General features: G+C 40.7%; 1 protein-coding gene across 1 annotated transcript in view; it reads left to right on the forward strand.

Annotated features, from left to right (window-relative positions):
- Positions 1-11648, forward strand: part of thsd7ba (thrombospondin, type I, domain containing 7Ba) — a 184093-nt gene extending 172445 nt beyond the window's left edge. Inside the window, exons 24-31 of the mRNA XM_029530839.1 lie at positions 1471-1616; positions 2444-2612; positions 6131-6304; positions 8721-8816; positions 9918-10000; positions 10527-10722; positions 11049-11136; positions 11443-11648. Of these exons, the coding sequence (XP_029386699.1) occupies positions 1471-1616; positions 2444-2612; positions 6131-6304; positions 8721-8816; positions 9918-10000; positions 10527-10722; positions 11049-11136; positions 11443-11524 (1034 nt within the window). The 3' untranslated portion in view covers positions 11525-11648. The remainder of the gene's footprint in view (positions 1-1470; positions 1617-2443; positions 2613-6130; positions 6305-8720; positions 8817-9917; positions 10001-10526; positions 10723-11048; positions 11137-11442) is intronic.
- Positions 11649-17851: the final 6203 nt, after the last annotated feature.

The following is a 17851-nucleotide window of genomic DNA, read 5'->3' on the forward strand; positions in this document are numbered from 1 at the left end:
CCAAAGGGGACACCAACCTGATGCACAGACACACGGTCGGCCACATGTTCAGCGCCTCATTAGTCTGCCTGCTCAGACTTCCACCAAGTTGTTGAATTGTGCATGAATACATTTAAATGCATTAAAATATTTACCAGTTTTTGTAATCCAAAGCCTTATTATACAGGGAAATACTGTACTGTGGTTTGTTTTTGTTTTTTTTTTTTCATTAATGTATGTATTAATATTCTGACTTCATTATCATTCAGTATGAAGCTGAGTTTTTCATTAATATGAGTAGGAATAAAAATAGTAAGTTCATTTAAACAAGAATTTTCAGAGCTAACCTATACAGACATCATAAATAATTCAGCCTTTCCTAAATAAAATATGTACCCTACCCCTGCATGATTTGAAAAATGCAATTAGTAATCACCAACCTATAGGATTCCAGCCATCACATAGAGAGTCAGGTTGTAACCTCATGCAATATACAGAAGTTAATGAACTTAACCTGGATCCATGCATTGTCTCTCTGCTCTCCTGAAGCCAAACTCTCGGAGAGAAAGTTTATTATTCCGTTCATCAGAGAGACTCAACAGTATTAACAGTTAAAATTAATCAGTATTAATTTGTCATCAGCTGGCTGTTTCTTCAGTTAACCCTTCATTCCAACAAGGCTTTCAGCTGGGGATTTCAACTCAGCACTCGCCAGTTCCGTGTCTCTCATAGCGCTGTCTTTTTCTGCAACTCAGTTGATTCTCGCACATTGTGAAACGCATCTGCCAACCCTGATGAGGGATTTGCATCATATCTGTGTCAGATGAAGCAAACATCTTGTTTTGCCAAGGGAGCGTTAATTTTTTTTTTGGTCTCCCCCCGGCGTATCGCACACACACAGAATCTCTGTCTGAACTTGATGGCTGATGTTGACCACGCCATCGCCGCACCTCACGGGAACCAGATACAGAGCTGCTCTACAATATAACATATCCACTATGTGGCCACGCATTGTTAGTGTTGCAGTTTACCAAACACTTTCTGTCGTACATTATTAATGATTCGCTTGAACAAAGTACTTGCGAAGGAAACAGTTCTGAGCATAAAGTAGTTCAGTGACACAGATGTATTGTACTGACAGAAATATTTTACATGCAAAAAGACAAGGTGCAACCTCGTTTATTTCAACCGGCTGTTTTTTTATGGGAACTTACATTGTGTTTACGCTGTGTTTCCTTTATGTCTCTTACACTGATGAGCATGTAATTTAGTGTGTATGTCTCGTTGTGTTTTTCAGCTTGTATAATTTAGTTGTCTCCCACATTAGCGCTACACAGTAATTTTTGCTAAATATCTGCTTTTGAGTTTCTTCATGTACGCAAACAAAAGCTGTTCTCAGCTTGAGCATCCAGCTTGCAGCCCTCAAATGCACTGGAGTCTCCTCGGGTGTTTTGTTCGTTGTAACAGCGTGTCGGCCTTCATGCTTTGCAGGTCTGACTGTGCGCACTCGGAGAATTCTACAGGAGGCTCACGAGGAGGGGCATCCCTGTCCCACCCAGCTTACCCAGACCAAACCATGTCCCATAAGGCCTTGCTATATATGGCTTCTGAGTGACTGGTTGCCATGCACTGTAGAGGTATGGTAAAATTTCTATATCCATATAATGTCATTGTGTCTGATCAAAAGGGTTTACTTGCTACTTTCCTAGCTAATTGACTGATAATTGATAATGGATTGATAATTTTCTCTGCATCGCATTTTTCAAATGATCAGCGTCACACTGAACCGCTACTTTTCTCGAAACCTACCTGTACGGTTGGTGAGCACATGTGTGGACATAGGTGCATGTGGGGAGCACAATACATTTTCTCGCCAATGGTCGAAAACACAGACGGCAGGCTCTTACCAAGAAATACTGTGAAATGCCAACAGAGGCGAAGAAAAACGAAGGTGATTAAATATACAAGCAAAAGTTTCAAAATAATGAAAAATTACTTTCTTAAAGGAAATAAAGGCAGTCAAACATGCACTTTGGAGTTGAGTAGATGTGATGTGCACATTAGTCACCAAGAGCCATTGTGTATCCTTGAGGTCTAATAAACTGCATTTCCTCCTCCATAAAATGTTTGCAAAGGCAGTATTTTTAAATTAGTATAAACGCAGCTTTGTTTACATCCACGTTTACCAGCTTGCTGTCACAAGATAAGCAAAACGGGGGCCTGAACATATAAAAATGGCTGTGAAGCGTTACTAATGGTCAAAAACATCTCTCAGAAAGCAATGACTTATGCAGGCTTCAGTTGTTTTCATTTCATTGTTTTCAGTCGCTTTGGAAAGTCAGCAATCTTTTCCAAAACTTCCATCATGCCAAAAAAGTAAATAGACCTTAATCTGTGTCAAGCTGCAGTGAAGAAACTGTAGATGGCTCTTAACAGAGTGACATTTGTGTGTGCATTTGTTCAGGATGCAGAGTGTGGTCAGGGTCTTCGGAGAAGGAACCTGTCCTGTATTGTCCACTGGGGTGACTGGCCTGAGTCTCCTCCTCAGCCAGTCGCAGAGGAGCTTTGTGGAGACAAAGTGACAAAGCAGATTCAACAGGAGATGGAGCAGCCCTGCTTCATTCCCTGCCCGGGTAAAGCTGCATCCACATTTGCATAATGAACATCCTGACAGTCAGTATATGAAAAGGTTATTGTTGATGACACTGAAATATACAATATATTATGATTAGAACTTTTCGTTATAATCAGCTGAAATGGAGCAAAACTAAAAGATTGCATGAATAATTTACTATTGTAGTCACTTTAGATTCACAGTACCAATAATTATTTGGTCTGGGTTACTTACTTTATGATCAATAATCTTGTTTTCTAGCGCCAACTCATTTGTGGGTGTCTGTCAATACAATGTCCCCTCTCCAAACTAGCTGACATTTTCAGCTGTTCAATACTTATTACAAAATCAATCAAAATCATAGATTAACTAATGACCCTTTTAGTTTCAAATTAAACAAAAAAAGGCACCACATCAACCTGGAAAAAAGAAATTTCAATCTTTTATTAATGCGTTATCGAAGATACTGCAAAAGTCCCTACTGTGAAACTGAGAGTGACAGGTTTTTACAAACAATTAAGGGACAACACTATTGATTTGAACACTTTACTGTGTAACAAGCAAGGAAGAAATGAAGTGTGAAAAATCATCCTAACTAACTGAAACAATCAACTGATTGCATTGCTGAGAGTAATCACTCTGCCTATTACAGCTGCACAACTAATAGCCATGGCAGAGGCATTCTGCTTGGAAAAAGCTCGTACTGCGATTTTTAAATAAGAATAACTTGAAGAAGGAAAAGCTTCTGATTACATTTATTGATTTATTCTATTGCAAAAGCACTATATTATTCAAAGAAAACATGACGACAAAATAAAATTTCATCAAATGCTATCACATTATTGTGTTCTATGTAACTTCACATTTTACACCCCAGTGATTAACAAATTGATGTTAGTCACCTTACAAGTTCATGAATGCACATTATAGACAGGTAGCTGTGGTGTGGTGGACAGCACAGACCACCCGAGGTAACTTTCAGCGCTGTTTCCGATTTTTCTAGTTTGATCCGGTAGCCCCCAGAAAACATCATATTCACTTGATGCTCTCAATGCAAATATAAAGGAAAAGATTTCCTTCTCTGCTGTGAAATATGTGTTTTTATATTCTTTTTAAGTGGCTTACTTAGTGAGTGAATAACAAACACATCTTCACAGGTGGTATGCATTTATTCATCTTCTACTGCATATATGTTTCTGGATTGTGGGGGTGCTGGAGCCAATCCCAGCTCACTCTGGGTGAGGGCGGGGTCACTCTGGACAGGTCAGCAGTCCATCACAGGGCCAACACACAGAGACAGACAGAGACCAACAACCACTCAGACCTACAGACAGTTTAGAGTCACCAGTTAACCCAAACATGATGTCTTTGGACGGTGGGAGGAAACCCACACAGGCACAGGGAGAACATACAAACTCCACACAGAAAAGCCCCAGGCTGGGAACCGAACCCAGGACCTTCTTACTGAGGGCCGCCATGTTTCTTATCCTGATATTGATAACTGTCATAGACTATTGTTTGCAATACAGCGTGATAAATGAGCAAAGTTTCAATGTGGAAAACACAAAGTACTGGAACTTTATGCATATTACTATTCATCCTGAAAAAATATCTGATTGAGAGCGAAAGGAACTGGTTATGTTCCCGTGTGTTTTTTCTCCGTCATTATGATGACCTATCTTGGTCAATAATTAGATGCTTGTTGCACACAAATAACCCATAAAACCCAGAAAACACATTACAGGGCAGACTGACATCTGTCCTGTAATGTGTGTTGATATCCAGTTTCTGTACAGCTGCAGCTGCTGCTGGTGAAATGCAGGAGCAGGAGCAGATAGGAGGAGCAGATAGACATACGCTTGCAATATAAGCTGTGTTTCTGTGCAACCACTGTTGCCATATTGTAGTACATATCAAAACGCACACTGCTTTCTGTGATACATAGTGATGAAAGGGCAGCAGTCCTGGCAGACTGCAGCCTGTAGCTGTAACTTGACAATGAAAAAAAAAAAAAAAAAAAAAAAAAAAAGTGGAAATATAGGTGCAACTCGGCACTCTATTCTAACAATTGAAATGTCTGAATAGTGAAAACACAGAAGCATAATGAAAAAAAATGTACCTACCTTTAGTGTGAACAATGTATTGCCAAATTCAGGATGAGAGGAGCTCTTCTGGGGGGCTTTGTGTTTGTTTTTTATTTTTGGAATATTGGAATCAGGAAATCAATCAGTAATCTCAAGCTGCTGTGAACTGATTAGTGTGAATTTTTGTGGCAACTTTTAAATGTTTCTATTTTTTTTTTCTTTTTTTTTTTTTGTATGAGTTCACATACAAATGATCAAATCCTTGTAGAGATCATCATAGCACCAAGAACCCAGCAGATCATAGTTGACTGTGTGAAAATGGCATATGTTGCAATGTGAGGGAGCTGCTGGCCAGCTGACAGCTATGATCAGCCTCACCAAGCTTTCCACCTTCAGGCTTTATTGTGTGACAACACATGCCATTCACACAATTATCATACTGTTAAAAAGGTCTGGCTTTAAAAAAATAAGAAAATCGCACTCTTTGAGACTGTTGTTAGCTTTCACTGTGAAGAGGCACCATCTTGCGGTGCTTGCTCTTGCTCATCTATCTCTCTCACTTCCTCAGATCCTCGCCTTGATTTATCCCTCAAACAGCCTCTGCTGTGCGTGAGCCTTGGCTCGGGATCAAGACTGCTTGATGGCAAGAGCAGATATTTGTGTATTTTTGCTGCGTGTTCGTGTGTGAAGGTAGCAGGCACAGTCTAGGGGCCAGAGGAGAGGTTGTTGACATGTATGTGATATATACAGTATGTGTGTTGCTGTTTGCTACACTCTGCAGCTTTTGCCACAGCATGTCTCCACAGCCAGAGCAGCATGAGGGAAGCTGATAGAGTGGATCCGTTTGAGGATGAAAGACAATAAGATGCGTAAATTCACACAAAGTCATTGATGGATGTTCAGGACAGAGAATAAGCGGGCTTTTGTGGCTGAGGAGCTGCGGTAGTGAGTGTTGTCCCCACAAGATTATCCTGTCAAAGATTATACACAATAAATACAAATGTTTGACCTTCAATGAAATAAGTGTTGTTTAGAGACTGACAGAGGACATGAGCTAACCTTTCACCACTACAAACATCACCCAAACCAAATTATTTTTGCTTATCCTATGAGCATTTCAGTGCTTTGTACTGACAGTGGAGCTCTGTATTATAGCTTATATTGTATAATTTATAATGCCTGTTGGTCAATGACTTCTGAATATCCTCTGGGCTGGCTGAGTAATTTGTTTGTGCATTTGGTACATTATCAGACACAGATGTGTGCTGAACTTGCATTTGATCTCTTTTAAATGTTTCAGGAGCAAGCAGGGAAGCCAATAAAATGATCCCTGAAATAGTGTGGGCCAGCAGAATATAAACCACCCTGGAGTTTCAAAAGAGAAAGTCTCATTGTTATTGACCAAGACCTGGCACGATTTGTGAAGTCTTTCCTGTCTTACTTCTGCCCTCAGGAGACTGCCATTTGACTGAGTGGTCATCCTGGAGCTCTTGCCAGCTGACATGCCTGGAGGGGCGGAGCTTTGAGACCACCGGTCGCCAAGCCCGCTCCAGAGCTGTGATCATTCAGGTCATGGAGAACCAGGGCAGCTGCCCGCATCAAGTCTTTGAGACCCAGTCCTGCAAAGGTACCAAGGAACTCATATGTTTAGCCTTAACCCAAATAAAAGCAGCAATATTTTTTCCTTCCATGATTTTTTTTTTAAACTATGTATAACTGATGTCTAAAATAGGTCACTTGGGATAAACTCAGTGACAATTATGATCCAGTTTTGTAGTCCCCTATGTTTTTATTTTTTTGTTTTTCGTTTTGTTTTGGGTTTTTTTTTATTTATTTTATTTTTTTTTACAACCTGAAGCTTTGCTCTTACCCTTCACTCTCACTGCCTTCAAACTGTTGTTTCCGTAGCAGAGAAGGCAGCTTTAATAAACCACTGATTTCTACTTTCCTCCACTACACGAAGAAGTCTAGTCCAAAGCAGAGAACGACATTCATCGTGTGGCAAAACCACGACTTCAAATGAATGCAAATGTTGCTCCATAACTGCTGGACGTTTTAATTCACACTTGTCTACTGGGGTAATGATATGCCAATGTTATGTTAGCACTTGGTTCTTGTAAGCTAAAAAAAAAAAAAAAAAAAAAATCAGTTTATGCGGGCTCAACAAACACACATTAGAAACCCAATCATTGGAGGTGAGCAAGAAATGGGTGTGTTCAATTGCCCTTTATTCTCTCACTAAATGGACAAAAAAGAGGGGAATCATGGGATGAGCTCAATATTTTTTGAATATCAAGTAAGTGGAAGGTCAAGGCTTTCAGAGCAGCTTAGTTTCTCCTTGTGCCTTCAGTCGCCCTGAATCTATTAAAATATAGAACAAGAACAAAAGGCTGTGTGTCTTAAAATGGATCAATGAAATGGAAATTGCTCACATATAAATATTTCTTCAACTTAAGATCTGCTCACAGAGGCCACAGAAACATTTCTATTTCATCCAGTCATTCTGGGAACTACACTCTAATATTCATCAGCATGAATGGAGGCACCATTACTTTGGGAGTTTGTGAGAGTAGTGTTTGCCCCATGACTCACTCACTCCTACAGCTCATTACAGACATTATGGACTTCAGGCTTCTATTGGCTTCCACTTAATGTCTGCCTACCCTTATGGAGGTAAAATGCTAAAAGGTGATATTATAAGTGTGTAAGTGGCAGTTTTGTGTTGGTAATGGCAAAGTTATCAGTGAAACTGATTTCCAACAGAGTAACTGCTTAAAAAATTCAAGTAAAATGAAAAGGTGCTCATTAGCCATCGAAAGGTAATGCAGAACCCGGAAAAGTCTGTCAGAATAATCTGTATTTCTGTGGCAATTGGTCATAAAATGTTATCTGATTCTCGTCGCTGATTTACGAGAATCACTGATTCAACGTGCACACTGCTGGTGGTAAAGGCCAGTGAACCCTGAAGATTTACTGTAAGGATTGGAATTTGGACCTGCGCAAAGCTAAGGGGGAATTTTAGCCCTTTCTTCCCACAGAACTGCTGCTGCGCAACCATATTCTTGGAGGTCTGGTGTTAACTCTCTTCAAGTCATTCCACAACCCCTGAAACCTGGGCTCAAACTCCAAAGGGGGGACTTTCATTCATCCATTATTTTTCTGCCGCTTATCTGTTTCTGGGTCACAGGGTTTCTGGAGCCAATCCCGGCTCACGTTGGGTGATGGCTGGGTCACCCTGGACAGGTCATCAGCCCATCACAGGGCCAACACAAAGAGACAGACAGAGACTAACAATCACTCACACTAACTTACCCTTAACGTGCATGTCTTTGGACGGTGGGAGGAAACTGCAGTAAGGGGGGATTTTCTTTAGTTTGTTTCTGGTCACTGTCTCGCTGCATCTCCCAACTTCTACTGTGCATCAGCTGGTGGACAGATTCCCTGACATCATCTTGTAAGATATGTCGATGAACTTAGGAATTCATTTCCCCCTGATGATGTCAAGCTGTCCAGACTCAGGATGTTCACTCAAAGCTCACATTGGAGTTGACTTTTAAATCATACTTAATGCTGCATGTGCTTTTTCACCCCATTAGATTCTTCATTTTTAGTACGTCTGTGTAGCTTATAGGTGTTACTTTATCCTCTCCAGTGATGTTTCTTCTGTTTCCAAAAAGGGCAGCACTTCACATGTGATCAGATTCTCTTTAATGCATCAAATAAGACCCAAGTCTCTTTTATCAATGCTCTCTTGTCTCAGTGATCCTCTGCAGGAAAAACAAGCCTTTGTTTGGTGTCTGTCATTTATTTCCAACCAGGTCCTATAATCTAATTTCCTTTGAAGACATCAGTGTCTCATGGCACACTGCCTCAGTGGAAAAGTGGCTCTCTTCCTTCCACTACAAACACAATACATCTTCACTTATAAGTGGAAGACGACGTACAACGGCTGAAGCGGTGGTTAATGTTCATGGGAAGCCTGATGACAGAGCTGGATATGTAGCACAAACTGCTAATCAACAACCTCTCTCCCATTACTACAGAAGGAAAATGCCACAGTTACCAATGGAGGACAGGAGGCTGGAGCAACAATGAGAGAGTGGTGTGGTGTCAGCGCTCAGATGGTGTCAATGTCACAGGTGAGTTGCTGCAGGATCTTTGAGCCCCTCTGGATGAGTCATGCAGAGAGAATCGTGGGAATCCGTACAAACCCACATGCTTTTACAGATATGAAAAGCTATGTATAACTAGTTCAGTGCATACTGCAGCTGAAAGTGTCCCAGTTGTGGTTTTGTTCTCCCACTCTGAACTGAATTCCTTCTGGATCACAGACATTTCCTATGATATCAGATTATTTTATTGCATAAAATGGAAATGGTAAATGTTGCCATGAAAGAAAACCTATCTGAGAAAGCTGTCAAACAGGTTATTTTTTGCAGGAAATTTTTGAAGAGAAATTTAAAACGGATTTACACTTGAAGACATAATTGAAATATGTGTCCAGTGAATTTAAAAACATGATGTACTTTGCTACTGTTCATCTCAGTTTGTAATAATATTCTGTGTGTGGATAATAATCTTCAGTAGATTCAATCAGAAACCTCCTCTAATGAAATCCAATAGCGATAGTTCATAACTGTGCAGTATGAACATACTTCATGTATTTTCTGCCTCTTACACACTTAAACAGACATGCACAGGCAGCAACAAACAAAGAATAATTTTATTACTCCGTTGTAATTGAGTTTAACACCTTATTTGATATGCTCTGTTCAGTCATTGATTTCTCTTCTCCCTCTTAACATAAGTAATCAATAAACCAGATTCCGAGCAGGGAGGCTCTCAATCCGTATAAATATAATCACGCATTTGTATTTGTGGCAAGTAAAGCAGGTGTGGAGAAAAAGAACAGAGTTAATAGTGCTTTGGGAGCAAAAGCTTTAGGCAAGCTTGATGTGCTGTAAATAGTGGCTGAATGTGATCTTATCGCTGTAAGGAAGTGCTTCTGACAAATATGAGCCCAGAAGGAATAACCTCTCTCTACTGAGGAGCCAACAACCCCAGGCATTACTCTTTGATATTTTGACATGCAATTTTCCATGTTGGAATTAAAATGTTCACAGATTGATCAGGGACCCTGATAGGCAACTGGAGCCATTAATCAGGTCTGACACTACATTAATTTGGTGATCAATGGGCAGGGTAAGGAACAAAAATTAGAACCTGTTGTCTTTCTCCAGGGGGGTGTTACTCACAGAAAAGGCCAACCACGATCAGACACTGCCATCCTCCGTGCACCAAACCTTTCTCACACTGCACAACGGTAAGATCCTTGTACTTTGGTCTGGCCCCTGTGCTCACAATAATTCTCACTGTGTTTTTGGTCTGTCTTGTTCCTCCCACATTTTAGGTAGAGTGTTAAATGGAGTTTGATAGATGGCATTTATTATGGCCAAGAGCAGGCAGTTAAATGAAAATCATATTCACGAATGAATGTGGGGTATGTAACATCTACAGGTAATCTCAAGACGGGAGGTGAGGTGGGTCCAATACTACACACAGCCAGTCGCTGGAAATGAGAAATAATAGCCTAAGCTTGAAGTTTTACTGCCCCTTAGAGTACCCTTCATGGAACTGCACTTAGAATACAAAACAAGTGTTGGCATAATCCCCTCCCCCCTCCAGAGGAGCACAGTTTAATGCCAGAGCTAGGATGAATCGACCTGCAGTCAGAGAAGAAAGTCTCCAGAAAGTGAAGTGAAAGTGGAGCAGGCTGTTTTGGTAGCGACAGGAAGGTAACAATTATAGCTGTCTTCTGCCAGATATAAATGATGGTCTTCCAAATGCAGAGCGGAGTGTGTGGGTGTGAGAAGGGTTACACTGAAGTGATGACAACGCACGGTTTCTTGGACTACTGCACCAGAACCCCGGGGGTGGACAACAGCAAGAAAGCTGATGTGAAAACCAACTCAGGAAGATTAAAACCGGGGCCGTCTCAGGGCCAGGACCTCTTAAGCGAGTGGACCCTGCGACCAGTTGGCCCAGGTACTGAAATGGAAATCATCTTTAGAGCTCAACCAGCCTGCCAGAGATCACTGCTGCTTTCAAACCTGTCTTTGTAGATCTAACATCACCAGGAGTGGACTTCATTCTAAGTCAATGCAGTCACTGGGCTTATCATTACCTGGTCACCAGGCCATAAAACTGCCAAGAAAGTCTGGTCACGCCTCTGAATTATGTTTGACAATGAACCTGTTTCCCCTGTAACACATCTGTCTTTAAGTTGGAGAGAGGCTGTGCATCCATGCCTTTCACTAGATTATCTTTAAATTATTTGCGACTTTGCACTGACACTGATTTTGATTGCACAGATGGAAGAGTAAAGCTGTGGGTTTACGCCGTGACTGCCGTTGGATTCATCATAATACTCTTCATTATTGCGCTATCATTCGTGGTCTGGTATGTATTATATTACCCTACAGATTTTCCGCACTCTGCACAATCTAAAGAACAAAAGCTCCGTTGTTGGTATAACACAAAGATGAGATCAGAGTAAACATGGCAAAAACCAGTTTCCTAACTATCAGCTTTCCCTGAACCCTGACAAGTATGCGTCACAATGTTTTGTCGACTGTGTGGTGCTGCTATCAGATAATTGTATTCTTTGTAAAGACTGAAGTCATGTTGTGCCTCCCTGCGCGACTAAGTTAGATCCATTGACACCTTTTCTTTCTTGTCTGTGGTCTTCTTATTTCCTCCCCCCAGTAAGCCATCCAAAATCACGAAGACGTCTCCTCCGCCACAGAAGCCCTTGACCCTGGCCTATGATGGTGATATGGATATGTAACCAGACTGCTATACCTCATAAACAAGGACGCACTTGGCCTGGGACCTCAGACTGCATCTCCTGACTGCGTTCAGATAGTTGGCTACCATGTCCGTCACATACTCCTGACTGCTGACCTGTTTGAGCCTGGTGACTTTTCACTGTAGTGTCAATTGTACTAAATAAACAAAATAAATGGACAAAAAGGTCACTTGTGAATTCCCGATGAAGGAGTCCATGTTGTCAATCTGAATTTTGGCTGCAGCCATCTTCCCTCCATGAAGAGGAGCCAAAGCTGATGAAGGTGAACGTGAGCATAGGACATCAAAAAGGCCGCTGGTTTCCTTTTTATACTGCTTGCGACATGGATACAAAGTTGGAGAACTGCACAAACCCACAAAACATGAAGGCTCTTAGAGACAAAGCAGTACCACAGGTGTGGACCCTGCAGTTCAGAAGGGCCATCTGGATTTCAGTCTCATTTTGGTGTTGTGAGGGAGACAGAACATCTGGAGTCTGCAGTCACTTGTGACATTCAAAGGACAATGGTACGTTGACATTTAACTTTGTTCATCAGTGCTGGATCTTTGTAAAAGAAACTGTCACAAGCCTTTTGGGTAAACAGCCTTTCTTTTTTGAATTTCTGAGAATAAACAATGTTTTATGCACTATGTTAGTGCTGATTCACTTTTTATTTGATTTTCCTTTAAAATAACTTTTCTAGTGTTTTAATTGTAATCCAAGTTGTTGCTGTTGGACTGTGTTTTGTGGATGATGCCATATGTTGTGTATATGTGGAAACCAAATGCAGGCTTGCCCTGAGTTAAATCATTAATGCAGTAATCTCTCCTCCCTGAAGCTCGTAAAACGCCAGATTAAGAAGCAGTGTCTGATCTGGTGACAGAACGATCAGAGAACGGCCCGGACAGATTTTGAATGCAAATTATTAAATACCAGCATGACGATGATCACAGCTCATCCACACTTTACTGTCATCACAGGCCAAAACAAAAAAGCCCCGATCACCAAAACAACTAGAAGAATGAAAGGGAAGGACTGTCCACTGGGTCACGCGCAGTTCTTACTGGAGCAAAGCTTTGTTTCTTTCACACAACTACTTGTCATACTCCTGTCCTTTTTACACACTTCATTTAATAAAGTCTGACAGAGAACAAGGCAAGAGAGTAGTTTTTGTCAGTTTTCAATACTTCTCTTCCTTTTTTTTGCAGACAGGGCTCAAAACATCATAAACAGCAAATACCAAATATTTGTCAGCACATACATTTAAAAAGCTATTCCATGTCTCTATATTTCCAGCTCATGCGCAAAAGGTAACTTGTTCTCTTTACTGTAGCCTGAGATGTTTTCAGATTTTCTTTTTTCACGGGTCATGTCATAAATTATTTTGGTGCATCATAAATTCACGGAGTCATTCAGATATCCTTTTGGGCATTATTCATTATTCATCATAACCAGTGGAGAGTTAAATTCCTTATACTTGGTGGTTTTGGCACCAACCAGAGTTTACGCCGTTTCTCTTTCTGCCTCTACAAACTGAAGATCTGGTCTTGTGTTATCTGACCTCCTTCTGAATGTATTTTACCAGACCCTATAATCGTGATGGTTGTGCAAATACACCTGTTAACGCTCTAACAGATGATTGTATGTAGGCATGCTTGATCCGTTTTGGCAGAAAGTGCTCCAAGTGGCCTTGCAAGGATTCTGTTTTACAAGTTGCCGAACATGTTACAGTAGTTTATTTTCGGCAGTGTTACTGATATTTGGCCAGTGATGGGACGTGGTAAATATTCCAACCAAATTCTTAATTGTTTTCAATTTTGTAATAATGTGACTGACGGATTATTAAGGTGTTTGGATGCATTTGCATTATAAAACAAAGGCCAGCCTCTGACCTCATGAGAGAAATCTAATGGGTTATGTCCCAAAAAAATTTACAACTATGTTCATTCATTGTTTACAGTACCATGCTATTTGTGTTCCTATTGTGTGTACATGGAGAGCTGGACAAAAATGCAAATAAATTGTGAAACAATGTGAAAACACTGCATACTTTCCTCTTTGATGCACCGAGTGAAATGCTTTGGTTGGTTGCTCTAGTCCTGCCGTGATCTTCATCAGCTCCTTGACTGGAGTCCTGATAAATTGTAATTACTGATACACGCTCCCAGGCAGAGCCCGGAATAGATGAGCAGCTGATAAGATTCATCTTGTCCTCCAGTCAGATTCCCAGTCTGATAGTCCCATGGTGCTTGCAGGTTGTGAGCGAAACAGTGTTTAAATCTTTTGTCTCATCTAATTCATTTATTTAAGACTGTCACTTTTGTTTAAGAGCGGGTTGAATTCGAACGCTTGTGTCATGGTCATCTGATCTGTGTCATAGATGTGGGCTGATCTTGTCGCGTCCAATTCATCTTATTTTTGTAGCTCTCAAGACATATTTGCAAGTTTAGATGAAGACGTGTGAATGGATTGATAATGGCAGTGTCAAGCTTTAATCAGAATTCATCCATTACAAGCAAGCTGGATCATCCTAATAAAATGCACCGTGGTGAAGTTTGGCAGAACAGAATGAGAGCTTAATGATTATTTTGTTAGAACAATGAATAACCTTTCATGGTAATTAATGTTTATTATCAATTATTACAAATTTACCATGTGCTCGCTTGCACCCCAGCGGTGATTAAAACAAACCTGGCAGACATTTTCTCATGTTTTTATTATCGCATTACGATGGTGTTTCAAACTCACGAGACAGCTGTTTCTGAGGTTAAGAGTTCAACAGGAGGAGAGAAGAGGAAGCTGAAACCAGCTGGGGTCAGAGCAGAAACGGGATCACTCCGTAACATTACGCCGCAGCACGGGTTTACAGGCCTGGCCCCTACGTCCAATCTGTATTAATCGATACAACTGATGAATGATGAAATGTTTTGAAGACCAGACGCTGTGCAGCTGGTACAGACATTGATGTTGCCTCCAGGGTGTAGTGGAGTCATTTTGAGAATTCCTAAGCTCTTCATTTCACACTATCATAAGGTCAAAGTTTCACTTTGTCAAACATTCTGATTTATGACAAAATATCAGTGGAAATGATGACTCTCCAGCAGGCTCAGCTGCAATTTGTATTTATTGCTCTGTCAGCACATCTTTTTAATCCCCCCCATTTCATTCAGATGGTGAAAAAGGTAAATACTGTACCAGAACTTCACTTTGTTGGAGTGTCATGTGAGCATGTTGTACAACAGAATAAAACAGGTGCAAACATTACTTTGTATCAAGCACAGAATTGCACAGTTATACAAAGTGATGCTGTTTAGCTGCTGTGTCCTAAACACGTCACAGTAACAGTCCATGTGTGTTGGAGAAAGAATTTCTGAGTTTCTGCTTCATCTGTTGCAACAAGAGATAGTGAAGTGGGAAGATATAAGCTGGGTAGAAATATACTTTCCTCCCTCCCTCCTTCTCTTTTTTAGGTTCCATTTTTCTGACTGTACAATATTCATGAAAAACAGTCATAAGATGAGATAAGGTTGTCTGAGCTTATGTAATCAATAGAACGACTTTGACCTTCAGCCTTGCCTGAGCGTGATTGTTGCTAATGAAAGGAGGACAATTTGGCATAAGATTTCCGACTTAAAGTTCATATTCTGGCAGTTTCCTTCAGATGCTGGTTTAGCACACTAACTTAAGTATTAATTTGAATTCTCTTGAATTCTCTTGGCGAAGTTTCTTGAATACATAAAAACCTTCAACATTCGCATGGCTGAAGGTATGGCTTCTAAAGCTATACATAGGGTTAGGGTTAGTAAGTGTAGGAAGCAAAACTCAACACTATTCATGTGTTGGATATATCCAAAGAATTGTGGTAAATTATTCGGCAGACTACTGGGGCATTTTTGATTAGGATCCTTTTGGTATTCACATTGAACCATGCAAATGAAATGTAATCTAAAATGTGAAAAGAGTGTTTGAGCATCATGTAAGGTATGTCTCATTAACCATCTGATGTGCGCTGATGATTGTTATCATATCATCGTCTCCTAATAGCCCAGCACAGTGCAGGCCTAGGATACACAGCTCAAATGTAATTTAATATCAGCAGTATCACGTCTGTCATCGTGTTATTATTCTTTATGCCACACCGAGTGCTAAGTGTAGTGAACAAAGTGGTCTGTGGAATGAGGAGGATGGGCGTCGCTGCTGATGCCAACTGTGCACATATGCCAACATGCTCACATGCAGTTTTCATTAGTTGCTTTCAAAAGGACCTCAGCACAGAGCCTGCTGTGGACCACTGTGCGCTGTAATGATACAACACACTGATGCCTTCAAAGTCAGGGGTCACCCTGGACAGCTCACCAGTCCATCACAGAGACCAACAACCACTCAGACCTACAGACAGTTTAGAGTCAGCAGTTAACCCAAACATGATGTCTTTGGATGGAGGGAGGAAACCCACACAACCAAGGGGAGAACATGTAAACGCACAGAAAGGCCCCAGGCTGGGAACCGAACCCGCAACCTTCTCAGTGTTGGGTGACTAAACTAAACACCATGAAATGGTGCTATCCTCCAATATGTTGTATTTTATTGATCTTTGTCTGATCCTGACATCACCCCATGCGTCTGAAATAAAGTTGTTACTACAAGCAGCCTAATGTTTAAACAAGCCAGTTCAAAACCAAAAAGGTCAAATTCTGATTTAGTACCTGCAATGTTAGATGACAAGTGTTCGAAGAAGGAGAATATAGTTGATATTTTCTTTTTCGCAGGTACCACAACCACTATTTGAGAGTCACAAAATATTTGCCACGATTTACCTCAACTCTGCCACTTAACAAAACTTCTTTAGAGCCAGACTTGTGTTAGAGGTACAAATTCCTCTGCTCCATATGTGTTAAAATGTGCAATTTAGGACACAGCTTTGTTTTCAGTCTGTCCTGTTAAAGTTATTGTTAGTTTTCAAACTCAACTAATTCTTTTCTAGTTTCAAAATAAAAGTCTTCTGGTGGTCCACCGGACAGAAACCTTTATTGCTGTTTTGCACAAAGCATATTACTCATTTGCAGTTGCTGGCTTTTCTGTTCTTTACACGCTCTTCAGATAATCTAGTTTCTTTAGCAGTTCGCGTGACGTCTCTCTTGTTGGCTCTCTGCTGCTCTCGTTTGTTCATTGTCTTAATGTGTGATAAATCACAGAGGTGCACAGCATATGGGCACCCTTCCTCAGCTTCCCTGCACCCACTGGGTCCAGCCATGTACCAGCTTTAGCCCCACTTTCATCTGAACCATTGCAGGCTCAAAAGACCTACTTAATAGAATATTTTTGTGCCAGAACCTCTGACTCAGTCTTCAGTGGGGTCAAAGGTCACTGTATAATTGGACCACAGTACGAGGCCATCAACCGCCCTGGGCCCCAGTGAAGCCCTAAAAGTTGACTGTCTTCATTTTCTATCCAAACAACACACTTATGCAGCGCACTAGACTACTAACTGAAATCTGACGACACATTCTCCTCAGGATTCCCTTTCTGGATTCAAATCTCCTCAGATGGTGTAAACACTCTAATTGCAATCTAATTTGGACTCTTGGCCTTGTTCCTGTCGATGTGAGATTATATTAAGTGGTAAACATGGGCACAATAGACGCACAGTAGGAAACAGCATTTCATCAGCTGAACCTTCCTGTATGGTGAAAGCATAATATTGCTTCTAGTCTGTCTTTAGTGGAGCAATCGTTTCACACACCTAACACTGCTGATGACTTTATGATAGCAAACTAAAGTTTCTCACATTTGAAAAAAAATCTTTCCAGGAGTAAGTCTTGATGCAATGAAAAAATTGCCATGCAGAGACTTGAAATCAATCACAATAACTACTGTGTCGACTTTTATTTTTGTCAAACTCGTTTCTTTTGGTGTGGTGATGTGGAGGTGCTGGGTTGTACTGTGTTACTGCAAAAATGTCTCCTTGGACGGGGGTCAAGCTGTCTGTATTACTGTTTAGGTAGTTCCTATGATATTAAGGCAAAAGTCATACTCAAAATCTTATGGATAAGCAATGGGTCAGCCAAAACACCAAACTGGAAAACAGATTGAAACCTGCTGTATTTCAAACTGTCTAATAAGTTATAGTGTAGTAGAATACATTTTATTTATAGAGCACTTTGATGCTCAAAGACGCTTGACATGAATTAAGCCATCAAAAACAATAAAGCCATGCAGAATAAATGGAATCATGAATAAAAGCAACAGAGAGAAGAAAAAATTCTAGATTGAAATGAGGGATCTAAAATGATATATCCCTTATCTTCCCTCTTGACGTTCATTTCG

Source organism: Echeneis naucrates, chromosome 21, assembly GCF_900963305.1.
Source record: "Echeneis naucrates chromosome 21, fEcheNa1.1, whole genome shotgun sequence".
In the NCBI taxonomy this organism is placed as follows: Eukaryota; Metazoa; Chordata; class Actinopteri; order Carangiformes; family Echeneidae; genus Echeneis; species Echeneis naucrates.